The 21,404-nt window shown below is 46.8% G+C and overlaps 1 protein-coding gene across 9 annotated transcripts in view; it reads left to right on the top strand.

The window, feature by feature from the left end:
• Positions 1-21,404, top strand: part of TACC1 (transforming acidic coiled-coil containing protein 1) — a 96,509-nt gene that overhangs the window by 20,253 nt on the left and 54,852 nt on the right. For 4 of the 9 annotated variants that reach the window (XM_082608507.1, XM_082608505.1, XM_082608506.1 and 1 more), the window contains exons 1-2: positions 16,811-17,256; positions 18,042-18,157. The exons of 2 other annotated variants lie outside the window; for them this stretch is intronic. In XM_082608507.1, coding sequence (XP_082464633.1) covers positions 16,913-17,256; positions 18,042-18,157 — 460 coding nt within the window. In that variant the 5' untranslated portion in view covers positions 16,811-16,912. Of the gene's footprint in view, positions 1-16,810; positions 17,257-18,041; positions 18,158-21,404 lie in introns of those variants that run through there. 3 more of the 9 variants (XM_082608508.1, XM_082608509.1, XM_082608510.1) reach the window with 1 other exon arrangement.

The following is a 21,404-nucleotide window of genomic DNA, read 5'->3' as shown; positions in this document are numbered from 1 at the left end:
TTCCCCCCTTTTGATCAGAGACTCAAGCTTAACTGAGAAATGTGATCCAGATTTAAGGTGTTGGCACCACTCCCAGCTACGGCTCTGAAGTTCTCCGTTTTTGTTGATCCTCTGTGTGGTATTCACAGGTTGTGACTTCAGGTTCACAATTTTTCAGCTGGTCATTTTCTTCATTCCTCTTCTGGCCTTCCAGTCTTAGGGAGATCATGTGCTTGGTGGTTAGTGGCTGCAGACACGCATTTAAATCTTTTTAGAAAATGCAGGGACTTCCCTGGCGGTCCAGTGGTTAAGACCCCACACTTCCACTGCAGTGGTTGCGGGTTCAGTCCCTGGTCAAGGAACTAGGATCCCTTATGCCACGTGGCGTGGCCAAGAAATTTTAAAAAAAGAAAGAAAGAAAGAAAGAAAATACAGGGTGCCAGGATTATAATGATTGTTACAAGCAAGCTAATTCCCAGTGTTTGGAGTGCACTTTGGAGCCATGGTCCCCAAGATCCAAACCAGTCAAAACCAAGTAAGTCAAAGAAGGACCCCACTGAAGGAGTCACCGTCTTAAGTCAAGTGGCTTGTTTGGTGATCTTCTGTCACTGAGTTTCAACTTCCCCAGAAGAGTTAATTCAGGTGCAGCAGGTGGTGTTGACCACAGAACAGACACTTCCTTGCTCCGCTAAAGGATAATCAGGGACTTTCCTATTACCAAGAACAACTTTGGCCAGAAAGTCTAAGGATTTTGGTTCGGCAGCTCTCATCTTAACAGTGGATTCTGCAATGTTTTCAAGAGTTGAGGAGAGGTTCCTGATCATAGCTTCATGTACATTTACTCCAAACCAGGGAAGTAGGGCACTGCCAAGGGAAGTGAATCCTAAATCATGAGAGACTCCTGTTAAGTCTTTTCTAACTGGACAAGGCAAATTCAAAGGAGTTCACCAATGATGTGTCTTTGTTTGTTGGTAAACAGTTCGGGGCACAGTTAGAGAACCTAAGAGGCATTGCCCGGCCATGCACCAGCCATCTAGGCATCCATAGGCCCAAGGAGAATGATAACCATCACAGACAAAGGTAAATCCTGCCAGAGCGCAAACCACTTTCACTAAGGTGGTGAATGAGTTCATTCTCAGGAATTGTTGCCTTTGCCCATTCAAGCTAGGGGTTAGTCAGCTTTTGTAGTGCATTCGGGAAGTAAATCTCCTACCCTGAAAGTAAAAGTTACTCTAAATTCCAGAGGTTACCTGTCTTAACAGTGGCCTGGGAGATACGGATGATGGCATTATCTTTCCAGGCCCATGTCACAGTAAAGGAAGGAAAACGAGAAGAAAGGGTTGCATGTTTAGTTAAAGTGTGAAGTCTTGATCCGGTGTCTTGGGAGGACGCAAGTCCTCAATGGCGGCTAAGTCTCTTCCTAGTCAATTTGATTTTGAGGTCTCTAGCGGGTGTAGAGGACCGGGTATCAGTGGAGACCTCTTCAACTGTGAGATATATACCTTTGGTTCAAGTCATCTGGGTAGTGAAGAGGACCTGGTATGGTCCCTTCCAGAGAGATTCAAGGCCAATCTTTGTTCTTAGGGATTCCAAATCAGAAGGGTGGGAGAAAATTGGACAACTTAGTTCGGAGAGTCGTAGCCAGCTATTTGAGGAAGCTAGAAGAATTCAGGGCACAGTCCAGTTTACAGGTATATAACAAAACCTCAAAAACAATTAGCAGAACTAGAATCTAATATCTATGAAGGTACAAATATAATTTTTCTCTCTTCAATTACCCCATTTCTTTTAACCAAAGATAATCACAGTAAAACTAACTTGCTTCCATTAATCTTGGCCTTATTATTTAAGTAAGTGCAGCAAGAATAGTGATTGACCATATAAGCTCTTTTAAAGACTGCTTTGCTGGAACTTTTCATAAGGAATCTCAGATTGACCTTTTAAAAGCCTCTGAGGCCAGGAAGCCAAGTTGAGGACTTACCATTAGAGTTTACCTGCAATACCTATAGTTTGGGTGAATTCCTCTCTTCTCAAGGTCCCCTCAAATATCCTGAGGTTCCTGAGCCATCAGGCAGTGGCCTTTCTTACTCACCTAGAAGTAAGGCCTCCAGGAACCTTATAAGCAAGGTACCAGGCTGATTCTTCCAAGTTTTTAAAGCTATACAGTTTGATATATGTGTGTGTGTGTGTGTGTATACACATCTCTCTCAGATATAAGACTTGGTAATATAGTCAAAGCTTCCAGGTGTGTCCTCTTACAAGAAGAACAGATTCTTATTGAACTTATGCAAATAATGAATTACATTGCCATGAAAAGAATACCCAAGATTTTCCAAATTCTGGAAGGATCAGGTAGGGAGAAAAAGTAAACGTTCCATCTTTGTTTACAAAGATATACTTTACAAAATTGCTGTAAGTCATAGAGAGCTTAAGAGGAAAGATTTCCTTAAATCTGGAAAAACTAAACATTAAGAAACCAGCAGTGCTTCAAACAAAAATATTATTAAAAATTATGATCATCCTCAGTTCATTCAGTCCCATATAATTATACTTGTTCTGCTTGAATTCTGTTCAGTTTTATGACTTAGAGTTATTAGAAACCTGTACTTGCCAAAGTCCTTTCCCTGAATCTTCTTGAAGATGAAGTACTATTGTAGGAATACTTTTGCAAAAACATCTAAGACAAAACTCTGTAAATGACAAAGACTTTTAAAATACCCATTGTTAGGGCCTCCCTGGTGGCGCAGTGGTTGAGAGTCCGCCTGCCGATGCAGGGGATACGGGTTCGTGCCCCGGTCTGGGAGGATCCCATATGCCGCGGAGCGGCTGGGCCCGTGAGCCATGGCCGCTGGGCCTGCGCATCCGGAGCCTGTGCTCCGCAACGGGAGAGGCCACAACAGTGAGAGGCCCGCATACCGCAAAAAGAAAAAAAAAAAAAATACCCATTGTTAAAGATCTGATAAGAGTTCATTTGATAAGGAAATGTAGTTATTTCTGTGATATACAACAGTTTAAGAGAATAACTAGAATTATGACTGATAACATTATACCACAACATATCAGATTTCCAGGAATTTCACAGAGTTTCTAGAACACTTACAAAATATACCTATACAAATACAACATAAAGAAGGCTTGGTATTACTTTCTTATTTGACAATGCCCATGTAATTTAACATATCAAATAAGCCTAATTAGTTTAACTTCTCCTTTTTTTTTTTTTTTTTTGCGGTATGCGGGCCTCTCACTGTTGTGGCCACTCCCGTTGCAGAGCACAGGCTCCGTTTGCGCAGGCTCAGCGGCCATGGCTCACGGGCCCAGCCGCTCCGCGGCATGTGGGATCTTCCCAGACCGGGGCACGAACCCGTATCCCCTGCATCGGCAGGCGGACTCTCAACCACTGCGCCACCAGGGAAGCCCTAACTTCTCCTTTTTTATAAGAAGAGAGAGAACAAATCTTTTGAGAAGTTCCAGGGGCCCTCTGGAAAATTTCCAAGTTGGTTCAAGGTCAAAAAACCTTTATTTATAATTGAATTTTTTGGCATTTGCCAAAAACATCAAAGGTTTCAAAACACTTGGTCAAATAGGATCATAGGTAACTGTGAAACAATACTTAGTTATTCATTTAACCAAACTGACAATTGAAGACTTTGCAGGCAAATACAGAAAGTTAAGTAGTTGTCACAGAAAATTATTTTGGCAAAACACAGAATCTTTGCATTCTAGGCAGATTACTTAAAAGGTAAAGAAACTTTCACAACTGTTCTCAAAAGCAGACCAAAAGTCTAAAAAAAAATTTTTTAACTTAGTCTTTTTAACAGAGGGAAAACCAGTTTTCATTTTGCACCAAAATTCATTTCATTTTTTTTAACTTAAATAAATTCATTCCAATATTAGCCATCTTTATCACACATAAAATTCCTTTACCAAGATTCCTTTTCCACAATCCGTCTACAGTTTTGTCCTATGTTTTTCCTCTTTCCCGTTCTGAAATAACCAGTCTCACTGTAGGACAAACTTTCTTTTCCTCAACAAAAATGCATCTCCATTCCTCATACATTCTATCATCAAAAACACACATCCTGGGCTTCCCTGGTGGCGCAGTGGTTGAGAGTCCGCCTGCTGATGCCGGGGACGCGGGTTCGTGCCCCGGTCCGGGAAGATCCCACATGCCGCGGAGCGGCTGGGCCCGTGAGCCATGGCCGTTGAGCCTGCGCGTCCGGAGCCTGTGCTCCGCAACGGGAGAGGCCGCAACAGTGAGAGGCCCGCGTACCTCAAAAAAAAAAAAAAAAAAAAACCACACATCCTGGGCTTCCCTGGTGGCACAGTGGTTGAGTCCGCCTGCCAATGCAGGGGACACAGGTTCGTGCCCCGGTCCGGGAAAATCCTACATGCCGCGGAGCGGCTGGGCCCATGAGCCATGGCTGCTGAGCCTGCGCGTCCGGAGGGGGAGAGGCCACAACAGTGAGAGGCCCGCGTACCACAAAAAAACAAACAAAAAACACCACACATCCTGCTCTCCTTTCACACAGAGATGTTTCTCTTACTATTTCTAGTAGCTCTAATTTTACTATATATATTAGAATTTTTAACTCTAAAAAAACCTTAATTTTTAGTGAAAATAAAGAGGTAAACAACTGTGAATTATCTTTTATATTAGCATTCTGTGGCTTGACAACTTTGTAAATACTTTTTTTTTTTTGCGGTATGCGGGCCTCTCATTATTGTGGCCTCTCCCGTTGCGGAGCACACGCTCCGGATGCGCAGGCTCAGTGGCCATGGCTCACGGGCCCAGCCGCTCCGCGGCATGTGGGATCTTCCCTGACCGGGGCACAAACCCGTGTCCCCGGCATTGGCAGGTGGACTCTCAACCACTGAGCCACCAGGGAAGCCCTGTAAATACTTTTTATAATCTGTAGAAACAATTTCTTTCTCATAGTAAATTTTTCAGTGTAGCACAAAACATATTTACAAATAAACCCAAATATCTTTAGTTCCTCTGTAAAAGGAAGCCCAAAATGGACAAACCTGTATTCAGTAATTATTTAATCTTATTTGGAAATGATCTAGATATTTAATAACTATCTGTCATCTAATTTAACTTAGTGAAACTTTAAGGTTTCAGGTCACCAAAAAGATTTGGGGAAACTATTTCAAAAGTTCACATAAAAACTTTTATTCCACTGTATCTATTTAATTCACTTGTTCTTGATAATTATGTTTAGACTAACCACAAAAACTTCATAAGACATTAGTCAAAGTCAACCGTCACCCCAAGCTATTTTTCTTGCTGACATATTTCATAACAGAGATAACATGAACTTCTTTGACCAATAAACCCAAGTAGGATAAAGTTGTATGTCGGCATTATTTTAATGTTGATAATTCTAAAGACATACCTATTTTAATGAATCCAAAAAACTTAAACTACCTTTTATTTACCAAAGATTATCTCAGATCATGTGAACTTGAAAAACATTTGGGTTAGCTTCTATTATATTTCTGAGAGTTTTAAGAATCCTTTATACATACAAGTGCTTAATTCTCTTCAAGCCAGTTAAATAGGGCTCTTTTACAAATTAATTTAGTAATACCATCTCAAGGTGGAAAATACCATGTATCTACAACACATGTACATAGACATACATACACATACAGACAGATGCAAACAGAGACCTTATAGCTTCTGTTTAAAAATTTAGCCATGAATCAGGTACTTATAAAAGAGATTGCACCCAAATTACATTTCTAGCAGAAGGAATAATCTAAGGTTGCCTGCTCAGATGGCTAAAGCTTTTTATTAATATTTGTGGAGAAGACATTTAGGATTTTTCAGTTGCCTAAGTCTCAAAATAAACTTTACCCCTTCTGTTTTCCTTCTGATAAGAAGTACCTCCTTGAAGTTGGTATTTTAAAGAGATGACCTAAATAAGAGTTCCTGAGCCAAATTTCTGATTTTGCAATGATATGGGAGATAAAGACACTTGCTTTTAATTCCTCAAGGAATTGGGCTGCAACTTAAATGACATTATAGGCTGGTCCACCCATAAATCCTTTTACAACGGCTTTAGAAGGTTTTTCTTTCCCTCTGGGTACATAGTTTTATTTTAGCTTAAGAAAGAAGGCCTAAAAAAAATTTGTATCAGGCTCTGCAGTTTGGCCAGTTTCTGACCACAGAGCTACTTTGTAGTTGTCAGCCGGGACAAACAGTAAATATTTCTGGCAGTACTGAACGACCACTTGGACTCAAGAGGCATCTCCAAAGAGGGTCCTGAAACCGAGCAGGACCCCTGTGAGGCTCTTGGGCAAGGAAGCCTTTCTGTGTCCCCCATTTCTTGTTTGTAGGGAATAGACTCCAGCCCCCATAACCTTCCCTGAGTTCCAAAGGGCAGGTTCGAATAGTCCTTCATCAGGGAAGGGAGGGGATGCAGAGACAAGGGAGGAGAGTACCTGAGGCCGGATTGAAGGAGTGCAGGCCCTGCACACACCCTGATCCTTATCAGCAACCCTGCCCTTGAAACACTGCCATAAAACTCCTCACCAGATCCTCTCGGGTTGGGACACACAGTTTTTGAGGCATGAGCTCACTGTATCCCCCTTTGCCTGGAAAACAGTAAAGCTATTCTTTTCTACTTCACCCAAAACTTTGTCTCCAAGATTCAGTTGAGCTCCAGTGCACAGAGGCCGAGTTTGCGGCACCAGTACAAAAGATATTTTATTTTCCTCTCTCTACCGGGTACTAGAGACAGATCTGGAAGAGCTGTCTCTGATAAGAATTCTCACCCTTAGGTGGTTTCTGCCACTTTCTCCAGGATCCCATCTATAGGTTCCACGTGGAGTTTACATAGAGAGTGTAGCACCGGTATCTACCAGAATTTGGCCAGGTTTCTCATTAATTTTTTTTATTTTTTTATTTTTTTTTGCGGTACGCGGGCCTCTCACTGTTGTGGCCTCTCCCGTTGTGGAGCACAGGCTCCGGACGCACAGGCTCAGAGGCCATGACATGGCTCACGGGCCCAGCCGCTCCGCGGCATGTGGGATCCTCCCGGACCGGGGCACGAACCCGTGTCCCCCACATCGGCAGGCAGACTCTCAACCACTGTGCCACCAGGGAAGCCCTATCATTAATTTTAATTTTAGTTTTCCTTGGCTGTTGAAGTGGTTTACCAGAAAATTCTTCAGAGACTCATCAACTCTGGGAAGGGCCTGTAAGAGGGTCCTCCTTTGAGAGCAGTAGATCTGGGGGTGTCTGCATGGCCACTAAATTGGTGGACTTTTGTTTATGGTGTTGTGGTCTCTTCAGAATGGAAAGACTTTCAGACAGAGGATTACTAGAAGAAAGTGAGTGCTGCAGGGAGAATAGAGGGTAGCGGTAAGAGTTATGTTGGTCTCACACTTCTGGTTCAGGTACGTCTTGTGTTTAGCTTTCCATTATCTGTTTTGCAATGAATCTTTCCATGGGGCTATTTTGGAATTTTGAAGGCTTTTGGAGGCTTCTGCATGCTAATTAAAATAGGTTTCCCATTCTGTTTTTGATTTGGGAGGCTTTGCTTTTAAGTGCACTTCTTAAATGATCTTGTCTACTTGGAACTTTTGTCACAGTGGTCATTGTAATTCTAGGTTGTCTTTAGTAAGATTTTGCCATTTGTGTAGATGTTTATAGCTTCCAAAGCCATAGTTCTTAGACATAAAATAAGCAGCTGTGCTGAAAGGTAGCACGCTTGACTCTTTGGAGCTTAAAGATCCCATTCCTTTTTGTTTGTTTGTTTCTTCCTTCTGCTAAGCCTTTGGGTCTCTTGGAGCCACACTAATAACTAAAAGGGTTGTGCTGCTGGGTTGGGGATTGTGCAGTGTTTTACAGTGTACCTCATTGCTTGGAAACTTTCTTGAGGTTTGTGGGTGACCTAGTGTCAATCTAACCTGTCCTGTGACCACCTTATCCTAACACAGAGTCTTTGAGTTAGGTGGCGGGTGCCCTAATGGCCTTTAAGTGTTTGATCCGTGCCCACCAATTTTTGCAGCTTTTTTGGCTTCTGAGATTCCCACTAGCAGTGGCCTTTATATACACAAAATGAGACAAATGGGCACCTTAACAAACCAGCAGTAACCAAGAGATGTTACTGCGGGCTGGCCACACCACCAGCAATTCCCAACCCGGAACTGGGGACTGGGGAGGGCACTGAACCACAAGTGAGGATGGCGGACTGGAAGGGGTTTCCCGAAGGGGGAATTGCAGACTGGAATGCCAACTAGGTTGGGAGCTCAATGCAAAGAGAGCCGAGCTCAGAACTGAGAAGCATTTACACGCAGCCTTTGGAAATGGTGGGAAAGACTGGGAACTCAGAGGGCTCTCCAGGCAGCAGGCCTGTGTTTCTCATGGTCCCCGAAGCTGTCAGATGTTCACTTTGGATCCCACCACTGACACCAAACCTGTTAAAAAACAAAATTCAGCTGAGTACATTGAAAGATCAAATTGGCTTCTTTCAATGATCCGTGAATTGGGCAGCATCCCATGGAGCCAGTAGGAGGCAGCTCCCCAGAGCTGCACAAAGTGAAAGGCTTTTATGGACAGAAGGGGCGGGAAAGGGGAACTAGCAAAGAGTGGATTGTTTCAGGCAAGGTCACCTCCCTTTGGGAGGCAGCTGGGGGCTATGAGGTGTTTACCTCCCTAGGGCTGCCCAGGGAATTCCAGACTGTCTGGTCAAGATCACATTCCTGGGAGGCACTGACTCTGCAGTCAGGTTAGGTATTAAGTCTCGGTTTGGTGCTGTGGGCTTAGCACATGTGACTCCATTTGGGGCTTATTGTCTCTTTTTTTAACCGGAAGTACACCAAAAAGAGAGAGCATCCCCCAAAGAAAGATGTTACAATTATGCTTTTGCATCCCCCTCATGAAGTGCACCTTTTACATCCTGGCCCAACTTTGTTTGTCTTTGAGGAGGCTCCTGTGTATCAGTAGGATCCCTGGGAAAATCTCCCTTTTTGCGGCATCTTGGCTGCTTGTATGAGGGTGTCACACTTTGGTCACCAGTCACTTACATTAGACCCACGGGCTGCCCACTGGGTCTTCCTCTCTCTTTTCCACCTGTGGCGTGTCATCCAAGCCCACTGCTTCTTGTATTAATCTCTGGCAGGTCTGGATTCTCTGAGTATGGGCCTCTTGGGTTAAAACTTCCTTGTAACTGATGGGGGAAGAGAATCTTCTATTGGTACCTCTTTCAGATTCGAAAATTCATCTTTAATCAGACTAAAGCCTTGTTCCCGGAGTGGAGCTTGCCTGTACCTGGGGAAGAGGAGGGGGAGAGATGGGTGCAAACACACAGGGTTAATTTCTCATGTAATTTCAAGGAAGTCATGATCTTCTCAAGCCCTTCCTTACTAAGCCCAGATCAAGAGCCCCTGCTCTAGAGGTTGAAAATGTAGCCAACTTGTCCTGCTTTTTTTTTTAAGATGGAATAATACCTTCCTCATGAGACTGTGGGGCAAGGGGTCGAGGACTAAGATGAGATAATTCTTGCAAAGCGCTCCTAATGGTGTCGGCACAGAGTATGCAGTTATAACTGCTCACGTCTCTGGGTTTGGATGATCTTACTGGTTTCCATGAGTTCCTTAGGTAATAACAGTGTGAGCTTTGGGTTGCCTCTATTTTCCTCAGCCTGTCTCTTTGCCTTTTTTTTTTTTTTTTTTTTGCGGTACGCGGGCCTCTCACTGTTGTGGTCCCTCCCGTTGCGGAGCACAGGCTCCGGACACGCAGGCTCAGCGGCCATGGCTCACGGGCCCAGCTGCTCCACGGCATGTGGGATCTTCCCGGACCGGGGCACGAACCCGCGTCCCCTGCATCGGCAGGCGGACTCCCAACCACTGCGCCACCAGGGAAGCCCTGTCTGTTTGCCTTTTAATTTGAAGGCAAACATTCAGGAGCTTTCCTCTTCTTATGGAGCCAAATCTGCGATCTTTATTTTGTGTGTGATTTCATTAATTACTCCAAAGTTTGGACAGTCATCCTTCTGACAGAGCTTTGACAGATTCTGTTGCTTCTAGATTGTTTTCTCCCCGTGGTTTGACTTGTATTATTTAGCCATCTAATCCATCTGGAATTTATGTTGGTATATGCTCTGAGGTAAGTGTTGAATTTGAGCTTTTTCCCATTGCCAACCAATTATTCTTCAACCATTTATTAAGTAATCTTCCCTTCCCCACTGTATTGTAACCACTTCTCTATCATATAACAACTTCCTATATCTTACAGGGTTTTTTTCTGGGCTTTCTGTTCTGTTTCACAGAACAAGGATATGCCTATTTTTGCATAAATGTGTCTCAATATCGTGCATAACTAAACCCCTTCTTGACATTTTTTAAAAGAATCTAAAGTATGCTTACCAGTTTATTTTTCCAGATAAATTTTTGAAAACTATTGAGAAATCCTCAGAAAAATCCCCTAAGAATTTTGATGGCAATCGCATTACACCTATAAATTAATTGAGTAGGACTGCCATCTCTACAATATTTAATTTTACCAACTTGGAACATTGTTATGTCTTCCTATCCAGCTAGTCATTTAGCTTTTATTTATTAGCAGTGTGTTAATATTTGGCACTTTTACAAATTTTAACGCCCACAAAAAGGACAGGTTTCCCCTCTCCCTGCTTTGTACTATAACAGAGATGTAAAAACACATATTTTCCTTGAATTGTCACACACATGTAGTTTCAGAACCAAATTGTGGCAGTTAAACTTTTAGCATAAAAAGATAAAAGCTGGAAGTAACAGTAGGCTGCATATCATGTCATGGAATTTGCTTCTTAGTTTCGGATCTTTTTCTTTTAGAAACACAAGATTTTTGGTCACAAATACACGAGGTCCTGTGATGAAATTTCCCCCACGTGCCCAGAGTGAGGATTTCAGTGGAGTGGGTTTCCCAGTTACTTTGGAAACCTTCTTGCAGTTTTATTCTTTCTTCTGAGAGGATACCTCTCTCCACATCCTCCTATCAGTGACTCTCTGCTGCCCTTTCCAAGTGTCCTCCCAATCTGTACCTTCTAACTACTTGGTGACAGTGTTTTGTAAATGAAAATGGGGACAAGTCTTTATGAAGACACTGGGTAGAATATCTGATATCAGGATGATCTCAGAAAATCTGGGCCATCTGATCAGTGTTCTTCTCGTCTAGCAGATGGGGGCGTTTATTGGGGGAGATTTATTTTATTTTGGACTGGCACCGGTCCACGGCCCAGGGGTTGGGGACCCCGGACCTAGGTGGAATGACATACTTTCTGGGGAAGTCAAACTTTGTTTTTGTGATACAGAACAAAATAGATGAGAGGGAGGATCTGACAGTTGTTCACCAGAGCAAAATCTGGAGCAGGTCTCCTAGGTGGGGAGCTTGGCCAACTCTTTAACGGATGCAGTCTGAATCCCTTTTAATCTTCTTGGAGCTCTGAAAGAGTGTTAGCTATGGACATAAATCCAGCTTTTCTGTTTTAAAAAAATGAGAAAGGAGGTTCTCTTTAGGATGTAATTTTCAGTGTAAACGCATACTACAAATTCCCTGATTTGGGCGTGTTTGGGTGGTGGAGGGAAGACTGTGATTCTCTAGGTGATGATAGCCTCCAGATAAAGGATAACATCGGATCTTGCAAGGTTAAGACTGTAACCTGAACTTTTTTGAATACCTCAGATGCCGTTGTTGGCAGTGGCAGCTCTTCACTGGTGGAGTGAGGTAGTCCTAGCTGTGACTTAGCAGCCCGTGCCAGGTGAGCAGGAAGCCAGGACTGCAGCAGCAGCAAGAAATTGAGAGGGCCGTCCAGCTGATGGAACCACAAGCTACCAAGTGGCTCCAAGGGCTTTCTGCTTTCTTCCGGTTTGATCCAAAGCAAAGGAAGGGTACTGAAAGGTAGGAGACTAGGGTTCCAGATTCAGTTCTGTGGCGCAGTTTCAGGCAGGTGGCTGCCCTTTCTGCTTCCGTTACCTTATCAGCAAATTGAGAATGAGAAAGCCTGCCCCACTACCGGAGCATGATTGTACGGATCAGATGAAACTTTATTATGTAAGATACTCTTATCATTGCATCTTAGAGACCTTCATCACTTAAATAGAAAAGTAGAAAAAGGTTAAGGGTTGAGGGTGTTTAGCTCAGTGATCGGGCTGATGGAGCGAGCACATGCCCAGAGTGTCCCACCGTGTCTTGGAAGCTCAGTCTGTAGACAGGGTGGCTCTCAAAAAGCAGGGTGGGGAGGGGACACGGTCTGTGGAGGTTCCGCTGAGGCACCTAAACCTAGTGGCCATTGGCCGCTTCAAGTCGGTATGGGCCCATGCTTTTTCTCAGCCCTTCAGAGCCGCCCTGCCACTTTGGTGGCATCATCAATCTGGCATTTCATGTGAATTGAATTAGGTGTATCTTTTGCTCGCCCAATTCGTCAATTGTTAGGAAATACAGATGAGTTGATGGGTCTGCCTGCCCGACCTTTCTGTTTTCTCAGCGGTGACTTTATCTCTGTGATTCCCTAGTGCCACCCTGGTGCCACCCTCATCCCCTCCGGAACATCATCTTGTACACACGGGTGGTCAGAAATTCACCGACTGTCTCATTTCACTGGCTGTCGGAAATGGTTTTCTTCACAATAGCAGTTTTCTCTTCCTTCTGTTGTAAATTGTGCTTGGATTGCTCACAGCTCCAAGTCTTCTTCTTTATTCATTTATTTATTTAAATTAAAAAAAATTTTTTGGCCGCACTACGTGGCTTGTGGGATTTTAGTTCCCCAATCAGGGACTGAGTGAAAGATAAGGATGCTAATTCCAGCTCTGCTTTTTTACCTTCTGGAGGAGAAGCCGTCTGCCTTCTTCAGGCGGCTTGGGGCAGGGAAAACAGCAGTTTCAGGCGTCTCCCAGTCTTCACTCCTTCCATCCCAGCCCGCAGGTTGTTGCCAGAATGATCTCTCTAAATGGAAGTGTTTTTTTACTGGCTCCAAAGCGTGATGACTCCCCTCGGCCCATCCAGGGTCCATGGGCCACACAGGTGCACAAAATGGCTTTTATTTGTCCTGCGCCGCGATGGCCTCCACAAGGTTTAAAACAATTGAAATTAGTAAGAACACGAACGCTTAGCGACTTCCCTGGCGGTCCAGTGGTTAGGACTGTGCGCTTCCACTGCAGGGGACACGGGTTCGATCCCTGGTCGGGGAACTAAGATTCCGCATGCCACACGGCCAAACAAACAAACATGAAAGCTTGGAAGATGTCTTATAAAAGCCAGGATTTGGGTTTCTCTTGGGAGATGGTTAGATGGGCACCAGGAACTGGGTCGGGCCGCCCCTTAGCCTCCTCAGGGTTCTCCAGCTGCCACCCAGGCCTCGTCGCTCCTTCACACTATCTAGGTGGGGACTTGTGTTTGCTCCCCCTACTGCAAGATCCAGTTCAACCTGAGTTAGGATCTACCCCTTAACAGCAGAGGGATCCTTCCCGGTCAGGCCCCACCCTGTCTCTGCCCTCCCCTCCCGCCACATTCCCCCAGACATTTTCACAGTAGCTGCACCACTAAATGGATAGTTGTTTGCCTGTGTGAATTTGCTTGCTCATATATTTTATCTTATTTTATTTTATTTTACTTTTTACCAAAGAGACCCATTTCACAGACCCCTCTGGAGCACTCGTTAGCGGCAAGGTGTGTGCCTGGCCTGGCCACCTGTGTGGAGTGTTTCAGGGAGTTTCATTTTAGATTTTCATGGTGTATTGATCCGAAGCTTCTGTGAAGGCCAAGGAGCAGAGGAAGGAAGAGACCGGATGGGCCCTTCCTGTGCTTACGGTCATTTCCAAAACAAAGACATTCCATTTGCAGACATTCTGCTCCTTGAAGCTAAGGGATTAGCAGCAAAATGATGGTTTTCCTTGGTTGTCAAACATTGCCCAGTCTTTAGCAGAGTTACAAGAAAATTGACATATCAGCCTCATTATTTGTTCTAGACAATAAAAATAATTCAGGCTATAGAGTAATTACTTACTTTATTGCTGTTCATGTTAAGTCCAGGAGTTTGCAGAGATTTTCAGAAATCTGGGCATTTACCTCTCTAATTTCAAGAAATTGTTCTGTAGTCTGGGCTTTGTCTCGCTGGGGCCATCACTCATCTGGTTTCTGTGCTATGCTGGTTCAAAATCTTGATTTCCCCGGAAGAGTCAGGCTTTAGGAACTTATGTCACCCTAGCCAAACTTAGAAGGTCTGTTGTAAACTGGAATATTCCTTTTCTGCACATTTACAGAACACCCTACTGAGTGTGTGGCCCTGTCCTGATTTCTGGGGAAACAAAAATAAATCATAAATATGACGTGGTCCTTGCCGTTTAAAAGCTTATGGTCCAGAAGTGGGAGGGACATGTAAACAAATATGTTACATGTAGTGTGCTAAGTGAGGGTGACCTTACGTCCTGGGACGTCCTGGTTTATGCCTGTTGTCCTGGTGTAGCTATTAATGGTACCCTCTTTCAAAACTACCTAAGGGCCAAAGTCAAAGTCTCTCTGAATGTTCCGGGTATAGAGATGGTAGAAAGCAGGGAGAAATCAGTCTGTTTTCCCAGGGTAGACACCTGCGCTGGGTGAGGAAGGAAGTTTGGGCAGTCAAGGCCTGGGGGCTTGACATGGGGGTGGAGGCCAGGGCGGGGTGGGGGGGAAGAGGGTTTAAAACTCTGCAGGCAAAAGGGAGATTGTTCCTGATGCAGCAGTTAGTTGGCTCAAGCTGGTCATCGTTTCCCAAATTTATCCTGTGGAAGAACTTCCCCAGGACACTTGGTCAAAATACAGATTTCCAGAATCTGCTGGCAATTTGGATTTGGACTTTTAAAGAGGGGCCCCAGATGATTCTTGGACATATGAAAGGTTCAGAACCCATTCTGTAGAGATTATGGCTACGACTACAAAGGGTCGGAGGAGAGGGGAGCAGGAACAGCAAGACTAGAGCACAAGTCACAGATCAGCCAGGCAAGGGTGACCCCAGCCGAGACGACCCTCAGGGGTAGAACCAATCGGACACATTTACAGTAGATCTATGAAAACTAGGGAGTGTGGGAATTATGTCAGTCACAGTGGGGATGCAGAGGAGGGAAAAGTTTCGAGAACCGCTCAGGAGGAAGAAGGAACAGGACCTACTATATGCCAGCTACAGATTTACATGGGCAACAAGACACGTGTCAGATCCAGGAACTTGGGGGGGACCTTATAATCCGAGGTTTGTGTGGTGAGCCATAAACCGAAAAATATGACCAGTTGGATTGTATTGTGGCATATCTCATGCAGACCTGAAAAAAAAACGACCCCTGCTTATTTCTCATCTTTGTAGTCTCCAGTACGGTCAAGACAGTTGTATTTATCTCTGGGAAGGATCTGGATGAATTCTAAAGCATCCAGACACCCCAGCCCTCTAGTCTAGACTTCAGGCGAACCCCCATCCGTCTGTTATGGTGAGACTACCTGCCACGCCTGATCTTGCGTTATTTTTGCTTTTGTTTTTGTTATCAAATGTGTAAGACAGTCATGATTCATCAACAGTTTGCTGTGCCAACCCCATTCAGTGGAGACGTCCGTGTGGCAGTTTCAGCCTGACTTTGTTCTAAATTCTGGAGCTGCTTTCTCTGTGGGAACCTGCGACTCTGGAAATTACAATAGTACAAGAAACGCCTTATCCAGGCAAGGAGATCATGAAGCCTGGTTGTTTGAGGCAGATTCGCTTGGTGCCTTGGTGATTCTGAGAGGCGCAGTCCCTAAGTGGAATCTCTTGATGGAAAATGAAGAAAATCAGAGGAGAGCTCTGCTACTTCCCTGCCTCTCCCTTCAAACATAGAGGGTTTTTATTTTGAAGGTTGAAATCATTAGGCCTGTTGGCAGACTTCGGAAGCAGCAAACGGAGTCAGAGACCAAACACTTACAAGTTATGCCTCAAAAAGGAGAATGGGAAACGGATCAAGCTCTAATTTCACAGGGTAATTTAGCACCCTTTACCCAAGACCTGGCCACGGCGCTTCCACCAGTGAGGACTGAGGAGCCACAAAGCATCTAAAATCCCAGCCCTTGGCTACTCTTGCAGCGTTGCTGAGGGATCTGAAGGTTGAAGGTGAACAGGCTGAAATCTTCCACGCCGTCCTATTAGGGAGGGGAAAACACAGTCAACAGCGGCCTCAGAGTTTTTTATAATAAGGGGCTGAACTTCTCTGCGATCCAGTATCACTAACGCCATTAAGTCGCAGTAGCAAGATGAGAAAATAAAAATAAAAAGGGAAGGAGGCACAGTCCAGCGTGCACGTACACGGAAAACGGATCTTCCCGGCTCCCGAAGCCGCTGGAGCTGTTGGGGGCGCCAGGGTCCTCGGCCAGCGGCCAGGGTCGTAGCAGAGAAGCCCCTTCCCGCAGGGAGGGCGCGACCACTGTGGCGCGAAGGCGGGGGGATCCGGCGGGCGCGCGCGCTTCAAAGTGCCGCCGCCGCGGGCGCCCCCGCCCGCGGGCGCGAGTAGTACGGTCCGAGGGGGCGGCTCCTGGGGCGCGGCTCCGCCGCAGCTGATGCGCGCCCAGCCGGCCGTGAGGCGGGAGACGGGAGCCGGGCCGCAGGGACCAGGAGCAGCTGAGTCGCCGTGCAACCAAGGCCGAGCCGCCGGGCGTCGCGGACCCGGGCGCCGAGGAGGCCCCAGGAGAGGCATCTCCCCCGCGGGAGTCGCCGGGCGCGGGGGCGCCGTGGCCGCACGTTCAGGAAGGAGGACGCGGAGGAAGCGGCGCTGCCAGCCGGAGGAGAGGAAGCGCTCCACCCGGGCCCCCGACGGCGCTCGTTTAACCACATCCGCGCCTCCGCTGGAAACGCGTCCGGGCGCCTGTCACCGGTTCCCTCCATTTTGAAAGGGAAAAAGGGCTCTCCCCTTTCCCATCCTCCTAGGAGCCGGAGCCGGAGGAGCCGCGCTCATGGCGTTCAGCCCCTGGCAGATCCTGTCCCCCGTGCAATGGGCGAAATGGACGTGGTCCGCGGTGCGCGGCGGGGTCGCCGGAGAGGACGAGGCCGGAGGGCCCGAGGGCGACCCCGAGGAGGAGGACTCGCAAGCCGAGACCAAATCCTTGAGTTTCAGGCAAGTACACGCGTTCCTGCCAAAATGCAAACGCGCTGCTATCCATCCATCCATCTGCGGCTCATTCTGTGTGCGTGTGTGTGGTCGCCACCCGCGTAACCGTGTTCATGGCAATGCTGCGTCCCTGCCTGTAACCAGGTCCCCGCTGTGCCTTCGAAGGTTCAGGATGTTCTGTCCTCCCGGGTATTTTCTTCCCCCCGTTTCAGTATGAGCTTTCTGAACCTAACCCAGAATCTGCAGTCTCTTTGCATCCCCGTCTGCCTCGGTCACTTTCTCTAAGCTTCGAGCCCCCAGCCGCCCGCCCCTACACACACACACACATACACACACACACACACACACAGTCGTGGATCACACCCGGTGGAACTTGGGGCCTTCCCTGTGGGGAAGAAGTCGCTCCCAGGCCCTCCTGGGGGTCCTCCTGTGTCCCGAAAATGCAGCCTTAGTAAAGAAGGTCGCGTGATGACAGGCTCCTGGCAGCTGGTGAGAAATGGTGGTATCTGCTGAGCTGTCACCCGTGTGATTGCGGAAGGCAGGTGACTGCCTCCTCGGCCTCTGGCCGGGTGAGTTCCCGACAGGTAGAGGCCTACCAAAGAAAAAGGCATCACGGCGAATATTGGCTTAATTGTTTTAGAACGAGAGGGCAATTTAATTTTTAAACCTCCAGGAAAGGGCTCTTTTGAGAAAAGGAGTCTGTTGAAAGGGCTTTTTTGGGGTATAAGAGGGAAGGATGACCTCAAAAAAAAAATGGTGCTGGTAAAAGGCTCCTGAGGATGGAGATTTCAGGGAGACAGGAGGCCAGACAAGCCCGAGGAGGGCGCGGCGGCAGCTCCCACAGGCCAGTCCGTGCTGAGGACCCGCGGGTTGTAAAATTAGGCAAAAATACCGGACTTTGCGGATATGTAGACTATAAAGGGTGTCGGAAATACCGTTGAAAGTGGTAATTCCTCATTTTTCCCCCCTGGCAGCTCGGATTCTGAAGGTAATTTTGAGACCCCTGAAGCCGAAACGCCCATCAGATCACCTTGCAAAGAATCCTGTGATTCACACCTAGGACTGGCAGACCCTGGGGCCAAAACCCAAGGTAAAGAAAGACTTTCCTTTTTTGCCTTATTTTGTTTAAAGTTTTGAAAATGTAAATGAGGGAAGGAAACGTGTAAATTTAGGGCCATTGGAAAAGGTTGGGATTGTCTCCTTACTCAGCCAGAGCTGTTTGAAAGCTCCTGGCTCATTTGAAATGGTTTTCTTGTTTATTTATTTTTTTTAAGAATGTGGTTGTCAGAGGCTTTCTTCCCTAAGTAGGCTGTACATTTGCAGTATGAGATGATCATTATCAGAACATTCCTGCTGGGCCCTTCCCCTCGGCCCCTAAAAAATAAAACTGTGTATGGTGATGCCGTGATGGAGGTATGTTTAGCTTTGGCTTCACACATTTCTCAGGCCAACTCACTTTCTACAGGGTGTGGCTGGAGACAAGAATTCTAGGTAAGAGTTGACTTTTTTAGATAAGGAGGACTCTTAAGAGGTGGTTTCAAAGTTGGTTACTGCTCCCTCTTCCACCAGGGATGGTGGTGAGCCCCTGAGTCCACCCGAGACTGGAGATTCTCTCCCGGCCCCTCAGAGCCCACCCTTGAGCCTGTCCTTCATCTGCAGAAGCTGCTGCTGTTCTGCTTCATTAGTAGAAACGCTTTTTGTCCCACAGCCAGCTTTGAGTAACATTTCACCTGTCCTGATCGAATGCGTTTAGCTATCCAGTAAACAGAGTGGGCTGGGGTTCAGCAGTGAAACAGTCCCCGATCTCCGCAAACCAGCGTTACGGAGGGAGACGGGCCTCTTAGAGGTTAAGCAAAATGCATATGTCAGCTTGTCCTAAGGATTTTGGAGAAAAATAAAGCAGGGGAAGGGGGAACAGAGCCGGGGCGGGTAGGAGGCGCTGAAGGTCGATGGGGGGCGGGGGAGCCCAACTGATCAGGGGACTTGAGCAGAGCCCTGAAGGAGGATTGAGGGGAACAGCTGTGCAGGTTCCCAAGAAGTCAGTCTTCCAGCACAGACGGTGGCACCTGCGAGGGGCTGAGACATCAGCAGCCTGCGCGCGGGCGGCGCGTGGTGGCAGGGTGGCAGCATGTTCGAGGACCACGGAAGACAGGCCAGGGCGGCCGCAGCGACCTGCTGGGCAGGGAGCTCTGGGAGCCGCAGTCAACCAGGTCGGGGGAGGCCTGGGTCACCTCGTAACGAGGCACTGATTTTCCTCCTGAGTGAGACAGGAAGGGGCTGCCTTTCAAAAGGGGCGGCTTGAAGCAACAGAAATTGATTCTCTCACAGCTCTGGAGGCCAGAAGTCCGAAATCAAGTTGTTGGCAGGGCCACGCTCCCTGCAGAGGCTCTAGGCAAGGATTCTTCCTTGTTTCTTCTAGCTTCTGGTGGTTGCCAGCAGTTCTCCGTGTTCCTTGGCCTGTGGCAGCAAAACTCCCCTCTCTGCCTCCTTCATCCCATGGCCAGCTCCTCCCTGTGTGTCTCTGTGTCTTCCACGTGGCTTTCTTATAAGGACACCAGTCATTGGGTTTAGGGACCACCCTAATCCAGGTTGACCTCCTCTTAACTGGATTACTGCAAAGATACTACAGTGGAGCCTTGAGCCACGTGGGTTTGAACTGTGCGGGTCCACTCACACAGATTTTTTTCAGTAAGTATGTTCTAGAGTACCACACGGTCCACGGTTGGTTGAATCTGAGGGTGCAGCACCGCTGATGTGGAGGGTTTTCAATGGTGCTGGGTGGTCGGGGGTTGGAACCCCTAACCGCCACGTTGTTCAAGGCTCAGCTGTACTTCCAGATGAGGCCACATTCCAAGGTGTGGGGAGTTAGGACTTGAGCTTATCTTTTGGAGGAGTACAGTCCAAGCCACAGCAGAGGGCTTTGAGCAGAGGGATGGTGCCTTGACTTCCTTTTTCAAAGGCTGGCGGGCTGCTGCCTGGAGATGGGCGTCTAGGAGGGATGTCCTTTTCACATGCTTTTTCTATTCCAGTGTCTGTCACTGTCACCTGCAGTGACAAAGTAGAGCCAGCTTTCAGGTATCCAGTTACCTAGTTTTTGATCTGATCATGAATTTATTCTCCCAAGAGTGATTCTATTTTCTTGCTTAGCAGCTTCCTCATGGGTTGCCACGGGAGGTCAGGTTCTCTGTGCTGGACTTCGTGACGGAGCTGGAATTACTGGGGAAATGATACCAGCTTTTTGTGATGTGGTTTTGCTTTAATGGTGAGCTCCATACCGTGCTGCCCTGTTGAGAACTCCCCCGACTGTCCCCGGGCTGCTTTTTACCATGGGTTCAGGCAGAGACCGTGTGGGAACAGGCAAGTCTGCGTGTGGGAGGACTTGTGTGTGGCACTTCGCTGTGTAGCAATCTCAGTGACAGAGATGCCGCTTCATAGCTTCCCTTTTCTTCTCTCAGGATTGGCAGATCAGAATGGAGAGTTGAAAGCCTGAGAGAACTATTCTGTGGCCTTCCCCTCAAATTCAAATAAAGCTCACAAGACATGTTAAGTAGCTGTTTGAAAGCCTCTTTGAATTGCTCAGCCTGGGCCGCCCCCTTCCTCACCATCCTGTCAGCTGGTAGTCTGATTCATCCTGACAGATTCTTTGCTAATTGAATGGAGGCCAGTATGGCCCAGGCCCCCAGAACCACACAGACCCAATTGTTTGGTCCTTCCTGTGCCACTGACTCATTTTTACAAGTTTTGCTAACTTGTAGCTCATACTCTGTTTTTCACTCTTCCTAGAAGATTTCCTTCTGTGTCTTTTGTTTGTTTGTTTGATTCTGGCCACACCGTGCGGCTTGCAGGATCTTAGTTCCCCGACCAGGGATTGAACCCGTGACCCCTGCAGTGGAAGCGTGGAGTCCTAACTACTGGACCCTCGGGGAATTCCTGAAGTTTTCCTTTTAGAGAGTTATGAACCAGGAAAGCTCCGTGGAGTAGATCGTGATTGCGGACCATGAATATGGCAGGGGTACAGACTAGGAAACAGCCACTACCTATTATGAAATCTTTCAATTTAGGGTCTTTAAATAACAGGATGATTCCTCATCAGCCTGGCAGTATCCTTCTAGGGTCTCTTCTCCCCAACACCCAGTCCTTGTCCAGAGCCCTGCTGATGGCCTTGGCATGCATACACAGTAAGTGTAAAAATACAGCCAAAGCACAAGTCTGACCAGGCAAGAGATCAGTGGACAAAAATTTCTGGAGTCTAATGTTTAAGTCTAATTTCTGGGCCTGCATGGTTCTCTTTCTCCAAAAATTGTTGATTATTTGGCTCCTGATAAGGTTAGTCTTTC

Source organism: Mesoplodon mirus (genome assembly GCF_964341445.2).
Source record: "Mesoplodon mirus genome assembly, chromosome: 20".
In the NCBI taxonomy this organism is placed as follows: Eukaryota; Metazoa; Chordata; class Mammalia; order Artiodactyla; family Ziphiidae; genus Mesoplodon; species Mesoplodon mirus.
This window is presented reverse-complemented; position numbering and strand designations above follow the sequence as displayed.